Source organism: Ananas comosus, linkage group 21 (genome assembly GCF_001540865.1).
Source record: "Ananas comosus cultivar F153 linkage group 21, ASM154086v1, whole genome shotgun sequence".
Taxonomy (NCBI): Eukaryota; Viridiplantae; Streptophyta; class Magnoliopsida; order Poales; family Bromeliaceae; genus Ananas; species Ananas comosus.
Genome location: NC_033641.1, coordinates 4,382,903 through 4,409,288, shown reverse-complemented (window position 1 = coordinate 4,409,288; position 26,386 = coordinate 4,382,903). Strand labels below are relative to the sequence as shown.

The 26,386-nt window shown below is 40.6% G+C and overlaps 1 protein-coding gene across 2 annotated transcripts in view; it reads right to left on the bottom strand.

The window, feature by feature from the left end:
* Positions 13,992-26,386, bottom strand: part of LOC109726621 (isocitrate dehydrogenase [NAD] catalytic subunit 5, mitochondrial-like) — a 33,299-nt gene continuing 20,904 nt past the window's right edge. For both annotated transcript variants that reach the window (XM_020256329.1, XM_020256328.1), the window contains 4 exons: positions 16,273-16,347; positions 15,726-15,835; positions 15,571-15,643; positions 13,992-14,429 (listed from right to left, as the gene is read on the bottom strand). In XM_020256329.1, coding sequence (XP_020111918.1) covers positions 14,238-14,429; positions 15,571-15,643; positions 15,726-15,835; positions 16,273-16,347 — 450 coding nt within the window. In that variant the 3' untranslated portion in view covers positions 13,992-14,237. The remainder of the gene's footprint in view (positions 14,430-15,570; positions 15,644-15,725; positions 15,836-16,272; positions 16,348-26,386) is intronic.

Here is a 26,386-nt window from a genome sequence, read left to right as displayed (position 1 = left end):
ATTTAACCCTATATGAGATGATTAATGCTTATGTTGCTAAAGAACTAGTATGATGTAACTAGTGTTAAAAACGAGTCTAAATGACGAGTGGCATCTAGTTAGAAAACTATAACGAGTGACATATGATTGTTGATGATCTTGATATTAGAACATTAGTGTAGTTGAGACACTATGAGATTGGGTACATGTATACCTTGCTTTCATGATGATATTACCCTCAAAGGGTTGTTGTTGTTCGTGAGATGATCTTGCTCACATTGCCTGTCTGCGCTTGGTGGGGTCGCTCCCCTCAAGTTGTGCGCTCCGGAGTTTGGTCACTAGAGAGGCAGCCCTGCTTGCTGCTCGGATAGCCGCTTGTTATCCGCAAGCGTTCTCGGGGACCGTCCAGCTAGGCATCCCTCGGAGGTTGATATGTGAGCCTTGCTTGTGAACCTTGCGTTCACTTGGAGATTGGGTTACCCATAGATTCTTACGCATGGTTGATGTTCATAGTAGCTACTTATTGTTCATGTCAGCTTTTTTGCTTTCCCAGTAGCATGTTTCTATAGCTTACTATGATAGCTGTTATAGATGTTTATAGTTGCTTACCTACCCAGCTTTATTTATTGTTCATGCATTCATGATTTCAGATTGAGGCATAGCTTGATATAGTTGTTTACATACCTGCTTTCCGTTCAGCTTAATTTTATATATATTGCATATATATATATCTCTCTATGCCTACTTGAGACCTAGTGGGTAGATCGGCGGAGTCGGCGGCCGAACCCACTGGGAACTATTCGTAGTTCTCACCCCTGTGTGGCTTTGGGGGTACAGGTACACAGGACAGCGGGCCTTCATCGATGGATCGCGGTAAGGGTATAGCGCCCTAGCTTTTGGTAGATAGCTTACCCTACCTACTTGCATTAGCATCACCCTGTACTTTTGTTTTATACCTTTGAGAGTAGATGTTGTATAGGGTGAGATTTTGGAGAGTACATGATGTATTTTCATTTTGGGAAAGAATGCAAGTTGTACTAAGTGATTAAAGTTTAAATGATATCGCAAAAGGTTAAATGTTACAATGATGATTCAAATAGTTAAGTTTCTCTCTTTTGTATACTTGTATGACTTTACTTGTATCGCTTGCTCTAGTTGGTTGTAGCACTGTTTGTGCTCTCGTTTCGTTATTGATTGTGTATGAATGCAAGTTGCTTTCCTGGGGACTCGTTGTACACAATCTGTTGCTTAGCCTTGGGCGGACAGGGGAAACTCCGTCCGTTCGGCATCACGCACGCCGCCCTCGAAACGGACCAAATGGGTACCGTTTTCGGGTAGTGCGATCGGGGGCGTGACAAGTCAGGTACCTTACACCCGCTCTTTGCGCGACTCAGATCTCAAGTCCTATAGGTGAAGAGCTACCCCGCTCCTCGCCCAACTTATACTCAACTGCGTAAGGGCAAGAGCTACCCCGCTCTTCGCCCCGACTCTAACTCAAACTCATAGGTCAAGAGCTACCCCGCTCGTAGGTAAAGAGCTACCCCGCTCATAGGTAAGGAGCTACCCCGCTCATAGGTAAAGAGCTACCCCGCTCAAATCTCACAGGTGAAGAGCTACCCCGCTCTTCACCCGACTCACTACCCAGTCCAATGGGTGGGGAGCTACCCGCTCGTATCCCACCCGGTGAGCTACCCCGCTCGTGAGCTACCCAGCTCGTGTGACAACTCCGAAGTGTACTGCTTGTGGGGAGCGACCGCCACAAGCCCAAAACAGACTATGTGAGTATGATCCAATCCTCGCCAACTGAGGATACCCTGTCAACTAGATTAACAATCACTTTATAATCCACCTATCTCAAGGTCCATGACAAGTGTCTCAACCACACAAAATCTCAATGCCACTCACCTAGGTCTAATCAACTCTAGGTTCCATAACACTAGGTTTAATGTCAACCTATGTTTGACAACATTATATTAATGCCACTCGATCTATCCTAGGTTCACAACACTAGGTTTAGATGCCACATGCCTCATAATTAACATTAGGTTAACATTCATTTTCATCTAGCATACTTGTTCTATAAAGCCAACATGCATCATAATGCTAATATGTCATTATCAACTAGCATGCAATCTATTCATAATGCTACATGCATACAATTTCCATTACACTAGTTCACATGTCAGTAGTTTCATTATCAAGTCCAAGTTCTTTATTCTCTTATCATCATAGGATCTCATGTCTCAACTTTAGTCCTCCTACATTCTAGATTTAAGTGTCAAGTCCAAATGCTACACAACTAGACATGCATTCGAGGAAAGTAGAAATGTAACTATATATACATCCTATAATGCATAAGAGCCATATATATGAAATATAATCAACTATTTTACTCGGACATAGGAAGAAGCTCAGTTGCTTGGGGATGGACACCCCCCACCTTTTATAGCGCTCCGATTGCTCGTCGTCACTCGCAATCGGCCTCCCGTGGCGCACGCCGCTCGGCTTGACCCTAATCACGCGCGACCACCAAACGATCTCCGCTTCGCGATTTCAAGTGCAGAAACTCTTCGGTTTCTTACTACGGTGCCCCGGATCCGATCTCGTGATTTTAGAACGTCGCCTCGGCCCCCGGTCAACTCTGAACTACGAACACTTGATTCAGCCGGAACGTCGCACCCGCTCGACGAATCGACGAACCGTCGCTTCCTACGCGTTCGGAGACACAACAATTAGGTTTCAGACCACTCAACATAGATCAAACCCAACTATTTCCAAAAACTCCAATTTTAACCCTAGGTTGCAATTAGATAAAAATCCACTATTAGGGCTTTGGATTTAAGCTTTGATCATCTATTTAGCATCAAAGAAGTTCACTAAATCCATTTATAGGGATTAAAACCCAAGCTCTAGTGATCTACCATTAAAGCCCTCATTTGGAGCCCTAGGTTCCAACCGGTGCAAGAATCTCCTTCAAGCTCTAAGATTCAAGCACAAAGCTTCTATTTGGCATCAAAAAATCCAATGGAAACAATTCTAGATGATAAAAAAAACCCCACATGAGCAAAACCCCAAAATGTGCCCTAGGTTGGGAGCAATGGTGGAATCCATGGTTCAAGCTTCAAATCCGAGCTAGAACCATCATTCCAACACCAATGGGTTCCATTGGAACCACTCCTAAACAACCAAAACCCTCAAACCCTAGAAATACCATTTTAGGGTTTAGAGCTTACCTCCAAAAGCTTGCTCCAAGCTTTCTCTAGCTTGAAGGAGAAGAGAAAGAGGAGCTTCTCCTTTTTCTTCTCGATCTTCTCCTTCCTTTCCTCTTCTTCTTTTCTTTCTCTTTTCGGTTTAGAGAGAGAGAGAGCAAGAGAGGTGTGAGAGAGGGAGAGAAATGAGAGGGAAATGAGAGGGGAGTGGACCCTCAGCCCTATTAGAGGCATAATTGCAAATAAGTCCCTCAATTTTTTCAAATCTGAAACAACCCCCCGCTGTTCGGGTCCCTTGTACCGGTACACGGGGTCTTGTACCGGTACAAGGCCTGGCAGACAGCCTAACCCGAGAGCAAGTTCTCTCGGTTACGCTGTGCTTTGTATCGGTACAAGGCCCCTTGTACCGGTACAAGGCCTGGTAGCTCCAACCCGAGAGCTGCTCAGCCAGGCAGCGATGGCTGTACCGGTACAACCATCAAGCTGTACTGGTACAACAACTCCAGAATGCCGTTTTTGACTTCGCTTCGGCTCTATTTCGCGCCGATCAATGCCAAAGCCATTCCAACCCTTTCGAACTCACTTTTGCCCTTCCAAACATGTTGGAATGCAAAATGGAACTTGTCCAATCCGCTCAATCGCTTGCTTGGTCCATTTGGCCAAAGTTAGCCTATTTCCAACAAGTTCCAATATCTTACAGAGAGAAAGCTTGGAGAGAGAGAGAGAGAGAGAGAGAGATCTTTGATATTTAGGTCATGAGAAATGAGAGGGAGAAGAGAAACCTTACTCCTATACCGTCTCATTAGTGCACAAATTGCAGAAAAGACCCCCAACTTCATGTTTCCTACACTGCCCCCGCGGGGGGCCATTTTTGTATAGGGGACCGGTCCCTGGACTTGGGGGACCGGTCCCCGTAGGTCCAGAATTCCAGCCTTTAAGGTCTTAGCCAAATTTTCAGCTTTCTCACCGTTTCTTCTCCGTTTTCGCTCGTTTTCGCTCGTTTGACCTCTAATTCTTTTCAAATTGAATCGAGACTCTCCAAACATGTCTTCGAACGTATTTTCATCATCTTTTCATCCACGCTAATGCCGGATTTGGCTCACGGCCCAACATGGCCTTTCGGCTCCGTTTTAGCGCCTATGCGTACCGAAAACGCTCGAATACTTCCGGACCTTACCGGGACCTCACCGAAACCATTCAAATGGTCTTCCAACCAAATGTACACCGTAACCTCATGATTTTAGAACTCCGGTACCTTACAACATTTCTCGCTGGGACCACATTCGGGGACCGGTCTCTCCCTGCCAGGGACCGGTTACATCAAGCAACCCCGCTACTCCCAGCCGATGGAACCGGTCTCTCACCTCCAGAGATAGGTCTCCGAGAGTAACATCAGCCCAATGATGCAGTTTGCACCATTTGCTCTCGTGGACTCAACTCCAAGGCACTCTTCGTGCTTTGGACATCTCTAACTTCCCCAAAGGGTATTCCTCGACAAATAGTCGATCCTAGACGAAGTACAACTCTCGGATTTCGAGAATTCACTTCCTTACATCCTCTCCTCCTTAAAAGGAGTTTCGTCCTCGAAACTAATTCGATTCTTTACTTTAACTCAAACCCATACCTTACTCCTCAAATAGATGAGGATGGTGTTTTCTCATCAGATCCTCGAGTTCCCAGGTAGCCTCACGATCATCATGATTGCTCCACCTAACCTTCACGTAGGGAATTTCTCGATTCCTCAACTTTCGCACCTCTCGTGCGATAATCATTACCGAAAACTCTTCATAGCTCAAGTCCTCTTGAAGCTTCGGTGGCTCATATAGCATTGCGTGCTCGGGGTCGTGAATATACTTGCGGAGATTGGAGACATGGAATACATTGTGTACATCCGCAAGCTTTAGCGGCAAAGCAAGTCGGTAGGCCACCGTGCCGACTCGCTCCAATATTTCATATGGTCCAATGTATGGGGGACTTAGTTTCCCCCGCACTCCAAATCGCTTCACACCCCGCATCGGTGAAACCTTCAAGAATACGCGGTCGCCCACCGCGAACCCTATATCTCGTCGGCGCCTGTCTGCATAGCTTTGCTGTCTCAACTGCGCCGTGAGCAATCTCTTGCGAGCAAGGCGGACTTTCTCCTCCACTTCTCGCAGAACATCGGGGCCGAACTCTGTACGCTCACCCACATCGCTCCAGTGTATAGAAGAGACCGACACGTCCGCCCATAGAGAGCCTCGAACGGTGCCATCTCCACACTAGCATGATAATTGTTGTTGTAGGCGAACTCAGCCATAGGTAGGTGGTCACACCAACTTCCCTTATAGTCGATGACACACGCTCGCAACATGTCATCCAGAGTTTGAATGGTTCTCTGTGTTTGCCCATCGGTCTGAGGATGAAATACGGTGCTAAAGTCGAGCCGTGTACCAAGAGCTTCCTGCAGGCTTTTGCAGAAGTGTGAAGTAAACCAGGGGTCACGATCCGACACGATCGATTTCGGCACCCCATGTAGTCTCACTATTTCGTCAAGGTATACCTGCGCTAACTTGTCACCCGACCACGTGGTGTGGATCGGTAAGAAGTGAGCCGACTTCGTCAATCGGTCCACAATTATCCAAATTGCATCGTGGCCACCTGTTGAGCGAGGCAAGCCAACCACGAAGTCCATCGATATATCCTCCCATTTCCAAACGGGAATTGGTAGTCTTTGAAGCTTTCCTGCTGAAAATCGACGCTCGGCCTTCACTTGTTGGCATGTTAAGCACTTCGCCACAAAGCGTCCAATATCACCTTTCATTCTCGGCCACCAGTAGTGCATTTTTAGTCCTTGATACATCTTGGTGCCGCCCGGGTGATCAACATACGGAGATCAGTGTGCTTCTTGTAGAATCAATTCACGAAACTCTCCATCCTTCGGCACACACCACCGGTTTCGAAACCGAAGCGTGCCACCGGCGTCCAAATTGAAATTGCCGCCTCTACCTTCCTCGATGTTTCGCCGCACCTTTTGGAGTTCTGGTCCTGCGGGTTGCAGATCTTTGATCCTCTCCAACAAGGTCGGTTGGACAACGAGTGCCATCAACTGAGCTGGAGTCTCGGGAGTAACTACTTTGAGGTCCGGTCGCTCCATCTCCAGCCATAGGGGTGATTGATTCGTAACCTACGTGGCAAGGTTCTCCGCTGACTTCCTACTCAGCGCATCCGTGACCACATTTGCCTTCCTGGGGTGGTAGAGGATATCAATGTCATAATCCTTTAATAGCTCCAACCACCGCCGCTGACGTATATTGAGCTCCTTCTGTGTGAACAGGTACTTCAAGCTCTTGTGGTCGGTATAGATCTCACAATGGGTACCATATAAGTAGTGCCTACACAGCTTCAAGGCGAAAATCACCGCCGCTAGCTCCAAATCATGGATGGGGTAGTTCTTATGCGTAGGCAATTACCTTTCCGTTTTGCATCAAGACACACCCCAATCCAAGATAGGAGGCATCACTGTAGACCACGAAGTCTTCGCCCTGCACCGGTAGAGCGAGCACCGGTGTCGAAGTCAATCTTTGCTTCAACTCTTTGAAACTCCGGTCGCACTCTTCGCTCCAAACAAACTTGGTGCCTTTCTGAGCCAGGTGGGTAAGCGGAATCACTATCTTAGAAAAGCCTTCCACAAACCGCCTATAGTAGCCCGCCAAGCCCACGAAGCTTCGAACCTCCGTGACATTTGTCGGGCGCAGCCAATCCTTGATTGCCTCAACTTTCCTCGGGTCTACAGAAACTCCACCCGCGGAAATCACATGCCCTAAGAAGGGGACCTCGCGAAGCCAGAAGTCACACTTCTTCAGCTTAGCATATAGCTTCTCCTCCCGAAGGACTTGAAGCACTATTCTCAAATGCTCGGCATATTCCTCGTCACTGCGAGAATAGACCAATATGTCATCTATGAAGACCACGACAAATCGGTCCAAATACTCTCTGAATATACGGTTCATTAAATCCATGAACGCCGCTGGAGCATTCGTGAGTCCAAATGGCATGACCGTGAATTCGTAGTGTCCATACCGCTTACGAAACGCAGTTTTCTGCACATCCTCCGGCTTGATCTTCAGTTGGTGATAGCAGGACTGCAAATCTATCTTCGAGTATACACACAACCCCTGCAACTGATCGAACAAGTCATCGATTCAGGGTAGTGGGTACTTGTTCTTGATCGTGACTCTGTTCAAGTCTCGATAATCCACGCAGAGTCGAAACGATCCATCCTTCTTCCGTACAAACAACACCGGGGCTCCCCACGGTGATACACTTGGCCGGATAAATTGCTTGTCGAGGAGGTCTTGCAATTGACTCCTCAACTCTTTCAATTCTGCCGGCGCCATTCGGTACGGAGCCTTCGAGATCGGTGCGGTACCGGGAACCAAGTCTATAACGAACTCGATCTCCCGATCCGGTGGTATCCCCGGCAACTCCGCGGGAAATACATCCGGGAACTCCCGCACCACCGGTAGCTCCTCTAATGTTGGAGCTACTCGTTCCACTTCCACAACAGTTGCCAAAAATGCCGTGCAACCACTGTTAACCAACTTCCTTGCTCTCGTCGCTGACACCGTCACGACGAAGCATGAGCTTTGACAAGCCCGATATGTGAACTCCTCTTGTCCCCGTTCACGGAATGTGATCACCCTACTCCTGCAGTCAATCGTTGTGTGGTATTTCAAGAGCCAGTCCATGCCCAGAATGATGTCATAAGCCTCGAGCTTCCTGAGTTCCAATGTCCGAATAGGCATAATCCAGTCGCCTATTTGTACGGGACACGACGCACACTCCGAGTAAGTGTTAAACGTTGACCCAGGGCCCTCCACTCGCCACTTGTCACTCGCCTCTATGAGAATGTCATGCATGAGTGCGAATGACCTACTTATGAATGAATGCGTGGCTCCTGTATCAAATAAAGCCCTGGAGCGAACTCCCTTAATTAAAACCATACCTGCCACAAGGCGATGCTCCTCCGCCTCCGCAGGTTCCTCAGCTTGGACCTGAGCGGCGAATACCCGTCCACTCAGGGCCGATCGCGTCACTTCAGGTTGACGCGGCATCATCACGCGTCCCGTCAACGCGGCCGTCGGTGGAACTCCTCCATAGTGAGCCGGAATCGCCAGCGCCGATGCAATCGATGGGGCAGGTGAGGCTCCTCCTCTCGGGAAATCTCGAATGAAGTGCCCCGGCTGCCCACACTTGTAGCACTTGCCTCGGCCTTGCTCACAGCGCAAGACCGGGTGGTCTCCGCCGCATACAATGCATCGCTGCGCTCCACCGCTCTTCTATTGAGTGCGTGGATACTTCGGGGGTTTCTTGTAACGTGTTTGTCCCCCCGAACTACCGCCGCCTTGGCGTTTCTTACCCTTATCCTTGGACTCGGCCAAAAGCTCACGCTTCTCCCGAACGTGGGCATCTCCGTGCTCCGCCTACAGCGCTCGATCGAAGACCTCCGCAAAGGTCGTGAGCTTGAGTATTTGCATGGCCTTGTAAATTCCCGGCTGAAGTCCTCGCAAGAACCACTCGGCCTAGTCCCGATCATCCTTTACAACATCCGGGACGCAATCTATAATATGGGAGAATTCTTGCTCATACTCCGCCACTGAGTGGTCCCCTTGCTCCAACTTGCGGAATTTCTCCTTGAGCTTCCGCTTCAATGTATTGGGGAAATAGTTGGCGAACATCTCCCGCTTGAATTCCTCCCACAACATCGGCTGAAGGCCGGGAAGCCGATCCCGTCTAACGCGCTTCCACCATACCTTCGCCGCTTTCTCCAAGCAGTGGGTGGCGACATACATATTGTCCCTCTCCAAGGTACGCAAATCATCGAAGAAGGTTTCTATCGAGTCGATCCAAGACTCGACCATCTCCGGTTCCACCTTCTCGCCCTCGAAGGTTGGCGGATGGAACTTGTTGAACTTGATAAGAGCCGCCAATGCGCGCTTTCCCTCCACATCTTCGGCCAACACATCGGGTGTAGCCGATCCCGGTGCCGCCTGTGGTACGATCGCTGGGGGTGGGCGTGCCGTCACCGGAACCGTCGCTATGCCCTCACCCTCTGCCGATCCGGGTACATCAGTCGAGGGTGCGGGCGGACCACCGCCCTCATTCACCGTCGCAGCCGCCGCCGCAATCTGCCGCTCCAATAGATCCTCGAGCTGCTCGAATCGGGTCTCCTGGCGCTGCACCACGTTGGTCAGCGCGGTCACCTGCGCTTGCAACCGATCCATTACGCTCGATTCAGTTTGCTCGGGCACCTCAGGAGTCGGTGCTGGGGCAGTTCTACATGTGTAGCGTCTCGGAGACATTAGTCCCTGAAACGCAATTACTTGGTGTGAGGAAGTGAATTCTCGAAATGCGAGAGTTAGACTTCATGCAAAAATCGACCGAGGGTCGTGTTGGTGAGCTTTGGAAAAGCCAAAGATGTTAAAATCACCAAAAGTGCGTTGGAAACAAGTCCACGAGAGCAAACAGTGCAAAACCTGCACTGGAGCAAAACTGCTCTCGGGGACCGATCCCTGGCAGGGAGGGACCGATCCCATTGGCTGGGGTTGCGGGGATTCTTGAGGCGACCGGTCCCTGGCAGGGAGAGACCGGTCCCCGAGTGCGAACCCAGCGAGAAAAGCCAAAATTTGGCTAAGTCCTGAAATCCCAGCTCTCGGGAACCGGTCTCTCAGGAAGGAACCGGCCTCCCGAGGACCAGTCTCTCTGGGAGAGACCGGTACCCGAACGCGTGACCCGAGCTGAAGCTCTCGGGGACCGGTCCCAAGTCGGGGAGACCGGTCCCTCCGCGCGCAGAAAGCCCAGTAAGGGCAATGCACAGAGATGAAAGGTGAGGGGCTTTTATGCAAAATGGCCTTAGTTAGAGGGGTATAGAGGGAAAATTGTTCTCTCCCTCTCTCATTCCACTCCCTCTCTTTCTCACACTCTCTTACTCTCTCTCTCTCTAGAAGAGAAGAAGAAAAAGAAGAAGAAGAAGAAGAAAAGAGAAGGAAAAGAAGGAAGAAAATGAAGAAAAGGAAGGAGAAGAAGGAGGGGATCAAGAAAAGGGAGCTTTTGGACTTCTCCCTTTTCCTCTCTTCTCTCTATTAAGCTAGAATAGAGGTAAGCTTCTAACCCTAGCTTATGAAATTTAGGGTTTTTGGGTTTTAGCTCTTTGGATGGGATCAAATGGACCCCCTAGCACCATGAATGGTAAGATTAGAGCTAGAATCTAGAGTTTTGAGATGGGTTTAGCTTGATGCTAACCCTAGGGCACCAAAATAGGGTTTTTGGAAAAGTAGAGGATTGATCTCATTTGACTCTCCTCTAACCTAATTGATAGGTGCCTAAACGCGGGGGCGAAGTCAGAAATTCTATTCGTCGAGCGGGTCAAGAGCTATCGGCAAAATAAGGCCGATTGAGCATCGTTTTGGACAAGAAGACCGAGGCTTCGTCGTAAAGGACGCCGAAGCACATTTCTAGAGCCTCCGTATACACAAAAGGTGGGAGGTGTCATCCCGAAGTATCCGGGTTTCCTTTTATGTCTAAGTTAATTTTATTCATCATATGTTGATTGTGCATTATAGGATTAGTATAAGCATATTTCCATTCCTTGCATGCTTACTTAGTAGTGTAGCGGTGTGGGCTTGACACTTGGACTAGGGAGGCATGAGGATTGGGTCTTGAGACATAGAATCCTATAGTGGCAAAAGTGATGAAGTTGGACATAGCCTAGTAGAGTGGCATTGACTAGTGTAGTAGAAGCACTAAACTTGAACGAGTGGCATGTCGACTAGTTAGCAGATATTACTACAACGACTGAACGAGTGGCATTGAGTCTAGTGTAGTAAACTTGACATGAACTTAGGGATAGTAGAGGTCCCAACATTGATTATATATCATGATTGTGCAGCAGAGACACATTGACCCTAGTAGACAGGGTATATCCTCTTGTGAGGATTGGATCATACTCACTAGTCTGTTTTGCTTGTCGGTGGTCGCTCCACCGAGGCACGAGTCTCCGGAGTACTTCACTAGGGGCAGACGTAGTTGTCCCGCAGACGGTCTCGGTGTGCGAGTGCAGCTTCTCCTCACCTATGAGATTGAGGGTGAGTCGAGGGTTTAACCTTCGGGTTAACCAAGTGGATTCGGTAATAAACATGAAATGCATAGTAGATTTGCATTATTACCTTGAGTAGACATAGTGTATATTGTAGTTGCATTGCTATATACTTTTATATACTTATGACATGATACTAGCATGATAGTAGTTGTTGCATGCATTATTATCATTGATGGCATGATAGAGTAGTTGCAGTTCATTTTCTATATATACCTATCTATCTCTCTATCTGTGCCAGCTTAGACCTAGTGGGAAAACCGGCGGCGTCGGCGGCCGAACCCACTGGGAACTATATTCATATAGTTCTCACCCCGTGTGGTTTTGGGGTACAGGTACACACAGAGACGAGCCGAGCGAGGATCGTGGCAAGAGCATAGCGCCCTAAGTGAGCCTAGTTAGTAGCTTTCCTTTATGCATTAAAGTACTCTCGTGTACTAGATGATATTTTGAACAATCATTAGAGAGCTACTTGTATTTTGGAGAAGATATGTATTTACATTTGGAAGATGGGAATGTAATTAACTGTTGTAAATGTTGAATGGTTGTAATAGTTAGACTAACCCTCTTTATACACTAGTATATTACTTGTGGTTCTTGCTCTTAGTTATTGTGCACTTGTGTGCATCGTTTCGATCATGTATGTTATTAAAGCATTTTCTAGGTGCTTAACTGTACATGATCTGGTTGCTTGGCCTTGGGCGAACAGGAGGGGTGCTGTCCGTTCAGCGTCTGTTCGACGCGCCCGAACCGGACCAAATTGGTAGCGGTTTCGGGGCATGACACTTGGTCAGTCATCTTAACCAATTACCTCGTCGCAATTACAACACATGACGACTCAACAACAAAATCGGGTGGAAGCACACATGTGTACTCATTCTAGACTCTTGGTATCATGTCGTCGGCCGCCGACACAACCACCTCAAGACAAGAACTCATACCACTTGAATCCGCCTCTAGTCACAACTAGAGACATAATATCAACTTCGACCCAATTGAATCAACTTCCACCATCGCTATAGGTTCACGTTCCGCTCACGCACCTATAACCTTAGAGCTTATCAACCTAGGGTCCCCTAGATCATCCTAGACTCTCTCTCTTTACTTGCTCTCATGCTCTGATAACTGTGTTGAGTTTATGGTTAAGTCAATCTTTAGTGGCTATGTCAAGAATGTTTTGATATTAATGTAGCTTTGCAGTTTATCATTATAGGCTTGCATACAAGTGTTGATTTTTCTGAATACCTAGATGAGTGCATATTTTATATATTATCAACGTTCTTTAAAATTCCTTCAGTGTTTGGGTTGGTATTGACTTTTTGGCAACATGCTACCACTGTTTATAGATTTTCTATTTGGGACCGAGTTAGTCAAATTAATTTTAATTTCAACGGAAAATGATTTGTTTTAATTTCTTGCGGAATTCTGCTGCATTTTATTATTATAAAACATAGGCAATACACTCTTCTTTTTTAATGCTTTGGCAAATCAAGAATGTTGCACAAATTTGAACTAATTCAAATGTTATTCAATATATAGGTTCAAGTATATATCCGTGGAGCCGATCAGACTTCGTTTATGCACTTTTTGATTTTATTATCATACATTTTTTGATTTTTTGTATTCTTTCAGTTAGAGAGTTTGATTTGTTATAATTACTACAACATATGAGTGGATATTATTGTTGTGACATATAGATATTTGATTTTACTTTTATCTTTTTAACAAGAATTTAAGAAACTTTGTTGAGTGCTTTTTTTTAATCTCATTATTTTACTTTTATCTTTTTAACAAGAATTTAAGAAACTTTCTTGATTGCTTTTTTTTAATCTCATTGATTTAATGTACATGAGATTAGTTTTAACTAAAGTTTAATACTAGACTAGATGTTTAAATAAAATATTATATTTTGAATGACAATTGGACACTTATAAAGTGTCACTATATAAAAAAAATATTACTTTTTTAAAAAAAATTAGGGACACTTATGTGTGTCACTAAAAGCAAAAAAATATCACTAAACTGCAGCACTTATTTTGGAATATACCGACACTTTATTAAGTGTCGCTATATACCCTAGGGACTGCACATATAGCGACACTATTTTTCGTGTCGATATTTTTACCAGCAGCATTTTTTTAGGTTTTAGGAACACTTAAAAGTGTCGCTATAGCTCAGTTTTTTGTAGTGTCAATTTTTGTTCATTTAAATATGAACAAATGTTCGTTGCAAATTTGCACTCTGACAAAATAAAACACTTCCATGAAGTCTCAGTTTTTATTCATTTGAATATGAACATGAATTTATTACGAACATACACTCTTAGGGCACAATAGAACCGCCCTCTGACACCACCTCACCAAGAGGTGAGGAGGGACAAAGGAAGATCAAGAAACTCTGTACCCTGACAGCTAACCTACAACAGAGCAAACACTTAAAGCGAGCCTCTCAAGGCCCGCATTTCAATTCTTGTTCGTCGTTCCATTTCTGATTCCTAGTTCTATTCCAATTCCAACATTGACTTTTTAAACAAATGTGCTATTAATATCCTAATATCTTCTAAGAAAAGCTCACTGTAATGACAAGCAAGCTGAGTCAAATTTCATCAAACAAAACACGCCTAAAGCAGCAGGCCAACAGGGGCCTTGCTAGTATTAGTTCTCATAAAATGGTCATCAAACATCTATGTTGATTAGAATAAATGGTAAAAGATCCATAATCAATCAGAAGGCTGTCCAATTTCATATTATTACATTAACAGAAAAACAGAAATTATAAAAACTAAAGTTGGGATGTGAGATCATTATTTGCTTTGAGCTCACAAACACTATAAAAGTCAAAATAATAAATAGGGAGAGGCCAATAACTTGATTAAAGTTGGGAAAAATTGAAAGAAAAAAAAGCATATGAAGTTCTTAGAGATTATCGCAAATTGCTTTGGTGAAATCTGTTGTTGATGAGTTCCCACCGAGATCGGCAGTCCGATACTTCCCTTCTGCAATTGTTTTGAGCACCGCATTGTGGATTTTGTCAGCTTTATCGTTGAGCTGAAGGTGGCGTAGCATCATTACAGCACTAAGAAGGAGAGCAGTAGGGTTTGCGAGATTCTGGACAAATCAGGTAAAGTGATAACATCAGAAAGCTTGGAATGTGACTCCGATGATACTGATATCCACAAAGATGAGGCTAAAATGCAGGAAACCCCCATAAATATCATGGTTTCCATGTTACTGCCCTCAAATTTTAAAATCTATATTACATCTCTAAACTATTAGATATCATAACTTGATGATACTGAGAGATCCACAAAGATGAGGCTAAAATGCAGGAAACCCCTAGAAATATCATGGTTTCATTATTAATGCCCTGAAAATTGTAAAATCTATATTATGTCTCTGAACTATTAGATACCATAACTTGCCTTTCTTCGTCTTAGGCACTATCATTACTTTGTTCACAGATAACAGGATTAAAATATCAGTTACAGCATATCAGGGGGGCAAAGGGAATGCAACTATACTATGAGTGGTTTCTTGCATTTCAGCCTAGTAGGACCAGTAGTAACTTAATCTTTGTATGCTACACAGCATATATGCAGAAAATGGCAAAAACCATGTACAAAGGCCCTTTTGGGATGTTAGAATAAGTTATCCGGTGACAACTAATGTTCTACAGGGACTTCCCTTTCTAATTGCAACCAGAGAGTTGCTTTTTAATCCATTGCAAGACCCTGGGAATCATAATTAGGATAATGCATTCTACTTAGATGATTTATCTGCCTCCAAGAAAATGACTAATGGACTGCATATACTATGCCATTGTACATCTAATCACACTCTTCTATTCATTACTCAAAAGGCGCTTGCTTAAACAAGAGATATATAACGAACAAGATGTTCAGAATCCAAACAGACCCCAAGAGAACAGCATAATCAGCAAAATTATGCATTTATGCACGAGGGCACAATTTCAATTGATTATCTGCAATTCATATGTTCTCTTTGCATGCATGTACACTTATTTCTATGTAGAATAATGATGATGTATGCAAGAAGGAACCTTGTACAAGATGCATCAAGAAAATCGCATATGTACATAACTATCACATGCATGAATATGCACACATGCATGTTGTGTATGCATATATTTCAATTGATTCTCTATTCTTTCTTTTTTTTTAGGGAAAAAAAAAACCAATTCATGAAATTGATGGAAGATAATCAATGATCATTGTAGAGGACATGCCACCTTGCCAGCGATGTCTGGTGCTGAACCATGTACAGCCTCCGCAAGAGCAATGCCGCCTTCACCGATGTTGCAGCTATAGATAAATAAGGAGAACGAGTTGAAAAATGTTATTCTGCAAACAATAAACCGATTTGGAAAGAAAAACCCACGGGTACCTGGGAGTTAATCCCAAACCACCAATCAACCCAGCACAGAGATCACTGATGATGTCCCCGTAGAGATTTGGCATCACTAAAACATCGAAGAGACTCGGGTTTTTGACAAGCTGAAAAAAGGCCATAAGTTCAGAATTAGACGAAAAGGATAAATAGTCTTCAGATTTGAGCTAAAAGTAGGTAATTACTTGCTCAAGTTTTATACTTTTTTAAGGCCTCTTTAGCCCGGCGTAGAGCTGTTTGGAGAAATCCATATTAGGTCTTTTATCAAAATACACCCAACAGCTTGCCCCTGGAACAGAATCCTTTTATTCTAGGACCAGGGGCTCCTATTAGCTTCTACCTACAATAAATTTCCTATTAGCTTCTACCTACAATAAATTTCCTCCTTTTCTTCTTCCTTTTTCATTTTGTTATTTTAGTGCTGGACACCTTGGTTCTTCCAGGAGCCAGGTCAAGCAGGAATAAATAGTCTAGTAAATAATGCACTAACATAAATAATCCCAAAACTTTAAAAGTTGAAATGCAGTTGATAGTTTCAACATACCATCATACAACAGTTGTCGATGATGACTTCTTCATAAACTATTTCTGGAAATTTCTCCGCCACTTCACGACAACACTGCAAATAAATAGCGAATGAGATTTTCTCTAAGATTTTCTCTATATCTTATCTCATCATTATAAGCAAATAAGTTCGGTGGTTTCATCCACCTCGTCCCACCTCTTTGTTGGCAAGTATGAGTAATTACAATTATACCCTTTGCTTCATTAATTATAAAAATCATTGAAGTTGAAATTAAATTTTGAATAGATATTATAAATTGTTCAATTAATTATTAAAAGAAGTAACCAATATTAAATTTTCACGTGTTTTGATTTCAAATTTTTAATTTGATTCAAATTTGAAGTTAAAAATCGAACTCAAATTCTAGACTGTGCAATCAATTGTAAAATCTTTTCGGTGTAAAAAAAATTCTAACAGACATTCAATATAAATTCGTTAAAAATGCTATACTTCAAGTCAAAATGTTACCTCCGAACTGAATTTTATTTGAACTTTGAACAGAAATTATACTGTTAAATCAATTATTAAAAGAAAAATTGTTCAATATTAATTTAATTTCTAGATATGTGGCAGTTTCAAATTTAGAAGTTAATATTGAATTTGAACTTAAAAATCGAACTTGAATTTAAAATTGTGCCCTCAATTATAATTTAACAAATCCTAAAAGATGTGTAATAAAAAATTTTTACAAGTGCTGCAGTTTCAACTTTATATCGTAAATCGAGATTTTACCACTAACTTAAAAATTGTAAAAATTGAGTTTGATTTTTTGAATTCAAAGTATTCTCAGTGGTTATTTCTACGAAAGAAAATTTTAAAAATCGAACTTAAATTTAAAATTGTTCCCTCAATTATAAATTTTTTGGTTTAACAAAATCTCGAAAAGACGTGTAGTATAAATTTTTTTATAAGCATTGCTGTTTCAACTTTATATCATAAATCGAGATTTTACCTCCAATCTAAAAATATAAAAAATATTGAGTTTGATTTTTGAATTCAAAGTATTTTCAGTGGTTAATTCTATGTAAGAAAATTTTGAATTAAAAAAGTTGATCTTAATTTCACAAGTTGGATATAGAATTTATACAGTAATATAAATTTAAATTTGAATTGAAGGTATAAACTTACATTTTGATTTTAAGCGTATTCTAATTTTTAATTTTATCAAAAATGGTATGAACCAAATTAAACCCAAAATTTCATTGAATTTTCAAATTTAGAAATTGAACCCATATTTTAAATTAAACTGAACTGAAATTATAAATTCAAATTTGAATTATAGCAATTTTAATGTTTTATAATGAATTTGAATTATGAATTCATATTTCAGTTTTCAATTTAAACATAAATATTTGATTCCATATTTTTTCTTAAACTTTGCATTGAAATTGAAATTTATTTTGAAAATCCGAATTCAAATCCTCCGGTTTGAATTCTCAAACAGATAATCCTCATGCCTGGTTAAAATGAAACTTAAAGTCCTTGAGTGGATGATATAATTAAATGACTAGTTTTGGTGTATCGGTACATCTGTAGGTTGCATTTAAAATTTGAAACCCTTATAATTAATTTAACAAACATGATGTCAAGCACATGGGAATCATTAAATTGATTTGTGCACAATCTCTTAAATATTATAATTTTGAAAATCTGAATCTCATGCACCATGCACATGCAAAAATCACCAACATTATGCTCTAAAAGTTCATTATATTAAGTATAAAAATTCAAAATTTTTATAGATGGATCTTTCAATGGTGTAGAATACATTGGTTTGGATTTAAATTTCAAAATATTTAAAATTCAATTAGAAAGCTTGCGGTGTATGTGCCCAGTTTATTGAACTTTACATTTGCTATTCTGAGAGCACTTCTTTTTCTTCACATGCACAACTTATAAATGCTTGGCCTTCAAGCAGCGTAGAAGATGAAGAGCGGCCTATTCTCCTACAAGTGAAGAGTTTTAAGAGTTTTTCCAATTAATAGAGGAATTCATAAGTTTATCAATTTTCTTTTTTATAACAGATCCTTTCATCCAAGGATTTAAGTGTTGCCACAGAGAGTGCCAAAAACTTGCCGGTACAGTACAACACAGCGCGTGCCGATACGTGTCGATCACAAAAAATACATGTATACCGACACATGATGGCATAAAATGTTTATTTTCTTTAGCAACAAAATATTCTAATTGCTTATTATGTACCATTATCAAATCTTTTGCATGTATGCCGACACACAATGGGCATTTGGATCCTTGCTTTCATCTTCCACTCCAAATGATAAGGGGATGAATTCTATGTTGCTTGTTTCTCTCTATCATCCAAAGTAATTTTTTTAACCCTTTGGATTCCACCACCTATAGATTAACGAAGTATTTAATATAATTATAAATTATTTCTCTAATTTATTGTGTATTTTTTTCCTTCTCAACGAGCCAATGTTGTGATAGGGTATGACATCAATTGGCCTGACTGAGCCAATGTTGTGATAGGGTATGACATCAATTGGCCTGACTAAGAGAGTATGCATCCTCTTTGGATTTGGAAGAATTATATAATCTTACTAAACGTTAAAGTTTTTTTAATTATAAATATGTNACACACACAGTATTGATCAGCATCTCAAATTATAGAATCGAATTCAAAGAACAAAATACATTACATTGTGATCTTCAAGTACAATGTAGCTTCATAAATATATTTGCTTGTCTCTTTGTTGTACTTCACAGTGCAATCTCTCTCTCTCTCTCTCTCTCTCTCTCTCAACTTACGCATCCAATTATTTAAATTTTGGAGTGGTCTCTCTATTATTATTCAAAAAATGATCTAATAGAAAACAGACCCCCCACGAAAATATATAAGTATTTTCATTCACGTACATGATGAATATGAAAAATACATAGAATTATAAATGTTGAAGGTGAGAATTGAATCCACGATTTTATAGAATGAAGAAGTTTAGAATTAACTCTTATATCATATTATAAAAGATCGATCGAGTAAAAAATGGGATGGAAAGATGTATAAAACTTTTGATAATTATTAGTTCCTGTTAACCTCCAATTAATTCTCACAATAGATAAAAAGAAGGGAACTAAGTGTCACGGACACTGACATGGGACACGACACGACTCTGATACCGCGATTCGGCAACTTTCAAAAAATTAGGACACGGACACGACATAGACACCACTAATAAAATATAATATTATTAATATAATAATATATTTTTATTATATATAAAATATTAATTTTGGTAAAATATTATTATATTTCTCATATAAGTGAAAGTTAGTAAAATTTTCATTGTTATATTTTAAGAAAAAAAATTCTCTACCATACATAATTTTTTTATATTGTCAAAAATATATATATATATATATATGCATTCATCTAAAAGCTAAAATATTTATTATCTTACATTATACATGTATAAAAAAAAATAAACTAAAAATAGGTATATATTTTTTTTAGTTGTGTGTGCTATGGATCGACACTAAACGCTCGTCCAAGAAGTGTTCACATCAGACACGTGTCCAACACGGATACGCGCGTCTGACACGAACAGGGGAGACTTATAGAAGTGTCCGTGATACATAGGTTATTTTATAATATGAATTATAAATTGATTTTATATTGCTGTTTAAATTTTTACTCCCTGTATACCTTATTTCTTCATTTTGTTTATACTTTATCTTATGTGATAGAAGATCAGTGTCTTTAGAATTTTTCTTTTTACATGGCCATTCAATAGATTGAATAGTAATTTTTTTTAACTCAATAAATTAAATTTTTATTTTTATATGAATCCATTTGATTTAAGATATGCTGTACTGATAATGCACCTTTAACTAGTTTTTCCATCCAATTATTCTAGGCTTATGAATTTTGTAATGTCTTGAATTGCAATTGAAATATTCATATTATATAATATAATTCTTATGTAAGAATCTTCAAGGTCTATCTTGTCCTAATATGTTACTATAATTCTTAGGTATAATTTTTATGTAAGAATCTTCAAGGTGATGCAGATCCTTAACCTTACCTATACATAATCAACTTAGAATTAATCTTATCCTAAATAACCAACTAAAATAGCTTTATTTAGAAATTAACAAAAAAAATGAAAAACTAAAAATAAATACAGATAAAACCGAATAATAGGATAGCCGAAAGTTCTTATTTAACTAACGAAAAGATATTTTCAACTAATCTAATTTGATTTGAAAAACAATAAACTAAATCGGTTTAATTCAATCAGCATAGGTTCAATCTTGTTCTGTATAAATAAAGCATAAACTTTCTTTGTATGATGATGAATATGAATTTATAAATCTATAATGAAGACAAATGCTTTGGCAATGATATTTCTTTTTTTCCTTCACGAATGTGTCGCCCTAGAGTGAGACCAATTCCAAAGCGAGTTCGGTTCAGAAGTGAGTCCTGATTATCTTTTCTAATTTTTTTCCTTTCTCTTTTTATTTTTCTTTAATTTTTAGAATTTCTTTTCTTAATTACGAAAATTTTAAAAGATACAAATATTCAAAAAAAATTTTCAAAAAATTTTTCAAAAATTCGAAAAAATTTTCAAAGTTATAAATCATAGTTTAGAACCCTCTAAAACGTAGGACCCTATATCTCGTCCTACATCAAATTTAGTATCAGAGCTTAGGCTACTTGACGATTCTGTATCTTCAAAAGTTTTGGACTTATGGAAGAAAACATGATGAGAATTGAAAAAAAAAAAGTGAGAAAAAAAAGAATGGAGTCAAAAAAAAAGGTGAAAGAATAGTGTGGAGAAAAAAATAGAGAGTGAAAAAAAAAAAGAAGAAAAAACAGCATGAATACGAAAGAATATCTTAAAATTGTTTTTTAGAAGTATGGCAAAAAAAAAAAAAGGCATACATATAGAGTCATTAAAAGAAATATGTAAGATGACAAGAGCTAAGTTAGATGAATGGTTGTACGATCAAAAGTCATACCTTGAGAGGGGAAAAAAACGATATTCAGATAAAAATACTAGATGATTTGAGATTGTGATATAGACAAAGGCAAATTTCTCATCTCGATTTTAATATAATATTTTTTGAGGCAGAAGAAAGGACGTTGAAAGATATTGAAGATGATGCTAAAATTACTGAAGATGATTTTCAACAGATGGGATATAATTAAAAATGAGTATCAATGGATCCAACTAAAAGTTCAACGGGAGATCTTAATTGGTCAACAGAGAACATTGCCTATAGCATAGTTGGGAGCTGACAATTCTGATCTAATTTGTAAGGACTGAGATTTTGGCAGTGTAGCTAAACTCTCTACTAACGATGTTTTTGTGTGTATTTTAATTACAAAAGCACTCGTCAAATTTCGAAGGAAAACGAGTTAAAATGGAGATTTTACGCGATCTTTACTTTCACTTAAAGTGAATAATAACCCCATTTTTCGGGGAGGCCAATGAATAGAGATGGCTTCCGGCGCGTATCGGACTCCGTTCATAGCGATCCAATAGCTCATTTTCAATGGTCCGATTATTCTGGAACCATTAGCGCTGACGCATTTCAAGTTTGACGCACGGATTTTGAGAAAACTGATTATACACATATTCTATGTATTTGTGCGTGGTTTTGCCTATTGGAGAGAGGATGGGTTTTGTCGCGAATCTGCGACCAAACCAGGCAAAACAAAATCATGGGTTTGATGTCTTTGTCATGCTGATCGCACTGGTGCGATCCGTTCACAAATCTGACTGACGGATCTCCTGATATCACGCGTTGATCAAGGAGGGGTCATTAGTGGCGAAACGGTAATTTTGCGGAAAGCCCTACATTTTATGTACCGTTTTGTGTGAAATCGAACGTGGGGGTATGCAAACGCATTTTACTCGCGCTGTGAGGGACTCGGTAAAAAAATCTGAGTTTTTGTGGACTTTTGTGCAAAATTACATCTTATGTATAGTCTTCTAAAGGGTTTGCACTATGCAAACCCTAACCCTAGCCCCCAGCTGATCCCCAGCCGCCCCTCCTCCCTCACATCGTGTGCCGCGCGCCTCCGGGCCGCCGTCGACCGAGCCCGGGCTGGCCGGCCGCAGCCATTGCCACCTTTCCTCCCTCTCCATCTCTCTCTCTTCCTCTCGAGTTGGAGAGAAGGTCCGAGGCTGCATTGCCTCCTTGCTCTCTGCCGGCGTCGCCCCAACCCCGTCGAAGCTTCCCCCGCAGGTCGCCGCCGGGACCGCGCACCCCCGCGCGCCACTGCTGCCGCCCTGGCAATTTGCAGCCTAGTCGGGTCAGCTCAGGCCGAGGGCATTGTAGTTCCTGGCCCGCGAGCCGCCGCCACCTGAGGCCGCCTTTGCCACCTTCCCCGGAGCCCCGCGCTACTACCGCACTGCAGCCGCCCTGCGGGCTCCCTAGGCGAGCTCGGGCCGAGCTAAGCTCGCAACCCGTCATCCGCGCCGCCGCCGCCCAGGACCACACCGGCGACCTCCATCGTGACCCTCCAGCACATCCGCATCCAGCCGGAGTGATCGCTGTTGGCCTAGTGGCCCTAATCTTTTATTAGATTTTGATGATAACAAATAATTACGATTATTGGACTAATTCTTTATCTTGAGTTTTTGTGTTTTAGATCTTTATATCCTCAAAAAGGACTCAAGATGGGCAATCTTCTAGCACCGAGCCTCACCACTTGAAGTTATATCTACTTCCTTTGTCAAAAAGACAAACTCCTCTCTCTATTCTTTATTTGATGCTCTATTAGAGTGAGAAATTTTGAGCTAAGTTTAAAACTATTCATCTTATCACCTTATAGATCACTTAAACATTTTCTAACTTTTGATTAGGTGCATAGGATTTTTAAATATTCAAAAAACTGCTCAAATTCTGTGTTCTGTCAAGTTGCGATTTCTGGACCCTGTTCCGGGCGCCCTAAAGTGGATCCGAATCTCATGAGACTTTTTGGATCCTGCCTGTTTGCTGTTCGGGTGGTCCAGAAACTTCTTTACCGGATCTGGTCGCCCGAATTTCAGTTTAGGGCGACCGAAAGTGTTTGACTTGACAGGTTGCGTATCAGCCCAAAAAGTTCTAACGCAGGCGGCGCGCGCGTTGAAAATCTGGGCACCCACATCTTCTGGAAGCCCAAAATGATCCCGAATCCAGGAAAATCCGACTATCAGAAAAAGTTGTCCCTCGAGATCTGCGCGCCCACAGACGGCCCAAATCCAGAGGAAGCGGCGCGTGTCAGAAAAGCTGTTCCTCGTGTTCTGGGCGCCCACAACTTTTGACGGCCCGAACATACAAATTCAAGAAAAGCGGCGCACGTGGTCTGACAGGCAGCTGACGTGCACAACTTCTAGGCGCCCGAAAACAGGTTTAGGGCGCCCAAAAGTACAACGAACAAAAGCTGTCCGAGGCTATAAATAGATGGTATTGAGGCATTTCTCAGTAGCAACTAGATAGTTCATTTTGAGCTTAAAAATTCAGTGTCTCTAATACTCTTAGCTCTCAATTCTCTCTCTATACTTGAGTGAAATTTGTAGTGAGATTTAATTTTGTAAAAAGAGAGAAAATCAAAGTCTTGAAGTTTGAAAAGGAGTTGGTGTGAAGGCTTGGTGCTTGCCCGCAAAAGCTTCATCTAATGGAGATCCAACATTCTCTAGTATTGAGAAGTTGACGGGGACGTAGGCAAAGTGCCGAACCTCGAAACAAATCGATTGTGCGCTTTTGAGTTTGCATTTCTTTAAACTTCTCATTTTTATTTGCATCGGATTTTTAATTTGCTTGATTATTTGGATTTTTATTTTAGAAACCTAATTCACCCCCCCTCTTAGGTTGCCATTTTGATCCTCAATTGGTATCAGAGCGAGGTCTCACATTATTTAGATTAAAATCTAAGTGAGAATGGTATCTACGGGAAAGAATATCAAAGGACAATCTATTGTTCGGCCACCATTTTTTGATTGAACCGATTATCCTTTTTGGAAGATTAGAATGAAAATATTCTTTCAATCTCTAAATTTGGGATATAGTCGAAAGTGGTTATATCGCTCCATCAAAATCAAGAGCGGAATGGAATGAAGCCGAAAAATTTCGCTTTCAATTGAATGCTAAAGCTATCAAACATTCCTCTTACGCTCTCAGTAAACGAAATTTCCAACCGAATCTCCATAGCAAACGCTAAATGAAGAATTTTGGGATAAATTAGAATACCAATGAAGTACTTTCTAGGGAAGAATCTAAAATAACTCTTATTCAATATGAACTACTCAAAATCACGAAAGTAATCCATTTCGAATATGTCACAAATTACTTAAACATTTATAAATAGCTTGAAACCTAGGTAATTTTCCTCATCGGACTTGGTAACGACAACTCTCGTGTGACCCAATAATTGATACCAAGCGCTTAGCGGCTAGCCAAGAAGTCAATGACTTGACAAAGTAAAATTATGAACATTGTCGATCACCTCTCAATGCTCATGAAACAAGCCTTAAAAAGAATATAACAATGACCGCTCTCGAGACGATAAAGAAAAAGCTTTGCACTTAAGGAGTCTTTCTTCCTATAGGAAATGCGAGAAGATCGACCGAGAGAAATCGCTATGATTTCAAAAAGACTCGATCGACCCTAATCAATAAGCCAACTGAGCGAGGCCTATAACGAGACGGTTTTCAAAGTTAAGGATTCAAGAAAGAATATTGACAAATTTAATACCAACGAGACATTTGAAAAGTAAATGCAACTCTTCCAAACAAAAACCTTAAGAAAGAACAAGAAATAAGAACAACCTCAATGCATAAATTGGACACCCCACGAATCTAGCGATGATGAATCGAAAACAATTACCCACAAATTGCCTTGAGAGTCAAAGCTCAATCCTGTATTATAGCTCTTAAGAATGAGTAATATAATCTTAAGTTATAGAACTTTATAAGCCTCTTTTCTTATATGATAACACAAAGTTTTGTGCAAATTATACAATCCTCAATAAAGCAAAATCCCTTATTAAGATGAAACAACCATTAAAACTTTCAACTCACAATCCTTCTTTAGTACTGAAATCGGATCTTTAAACTCACAAAAGAGCTTAAAGCAAGCTAATGAATATATTTAGTCTCATCGTAAAATGAAATAAAAAGAAATGAAGGTCAAATATTAATCCAGCATTTTTCATTAATTAAAAAACAACTGAAAAACTTCAAGTTGAAAACACACCTCAAAATACTAATGAACAAGAAAACACCTCTGAAAAATTTTATTAGAACCAATATCTAAATATATGCTTGGAAGTCAAGTTGTAAACTCCAAAAAGTTTGAATATGGGGTTATATGTTCTAACCAAACAAAAGTTGGGTAGGTTATGTTCCTAAAACTCAAAAAAGTTTGGGATAGTATTTCCTAAACTACAAAAGTTTAGATTAGTGGTATGTTCGATAATAAAAGAAAAAAAAAAAAAAAAAAAAAAAAACAAACCAAAAAAATAATTAAAAGAAAGGTTTGTAAAGCAAATCAATAACCCAACTTTTGCATGCTCTATGTCAACTTATAGACCATCATATATCCTCTGATAAAAGAATTCTAACTTAGCAAATTTGTGTGAAAAGTTACTAACTCAAAAGACACAATCCACTCTGGGTACTAAAGGTTAAAAACTTGATTTGTTTTTGTAGGTGTGTCTCCAATTAAAAAGGTGCAATGATAATGTACTTGGATAGCGATCGCCAACATATTACTGAAACGAAACAGTTTAATATCAATGCAATGAAAGATGAAGATTTTTAGCCTTTGAGACAACACTAAAGGCAAGATCATTGAATCCGCACAAATTGGTAATGAAAAAGGTTATATTTCAAAATTTCTTTTAGTTGATGTCTTAAGCAAATTTACTAAGCTTAGTCAATTATGTGACAAAGCTATTTTGTTAATTAAACCTTCATTGTTACACTCTGATCCATCTACAAATAGTAGCTTTATGGTTTATAGATCCAAGAAGTTACTACCCGTTGATTTAGGCAAACCTCACATGAAGAGAAAAATCTTTTTTCGGTCAAATTAACAAATCTTACTTGATAGAGTTACACATCATATGATTCTCTTTTCAAAA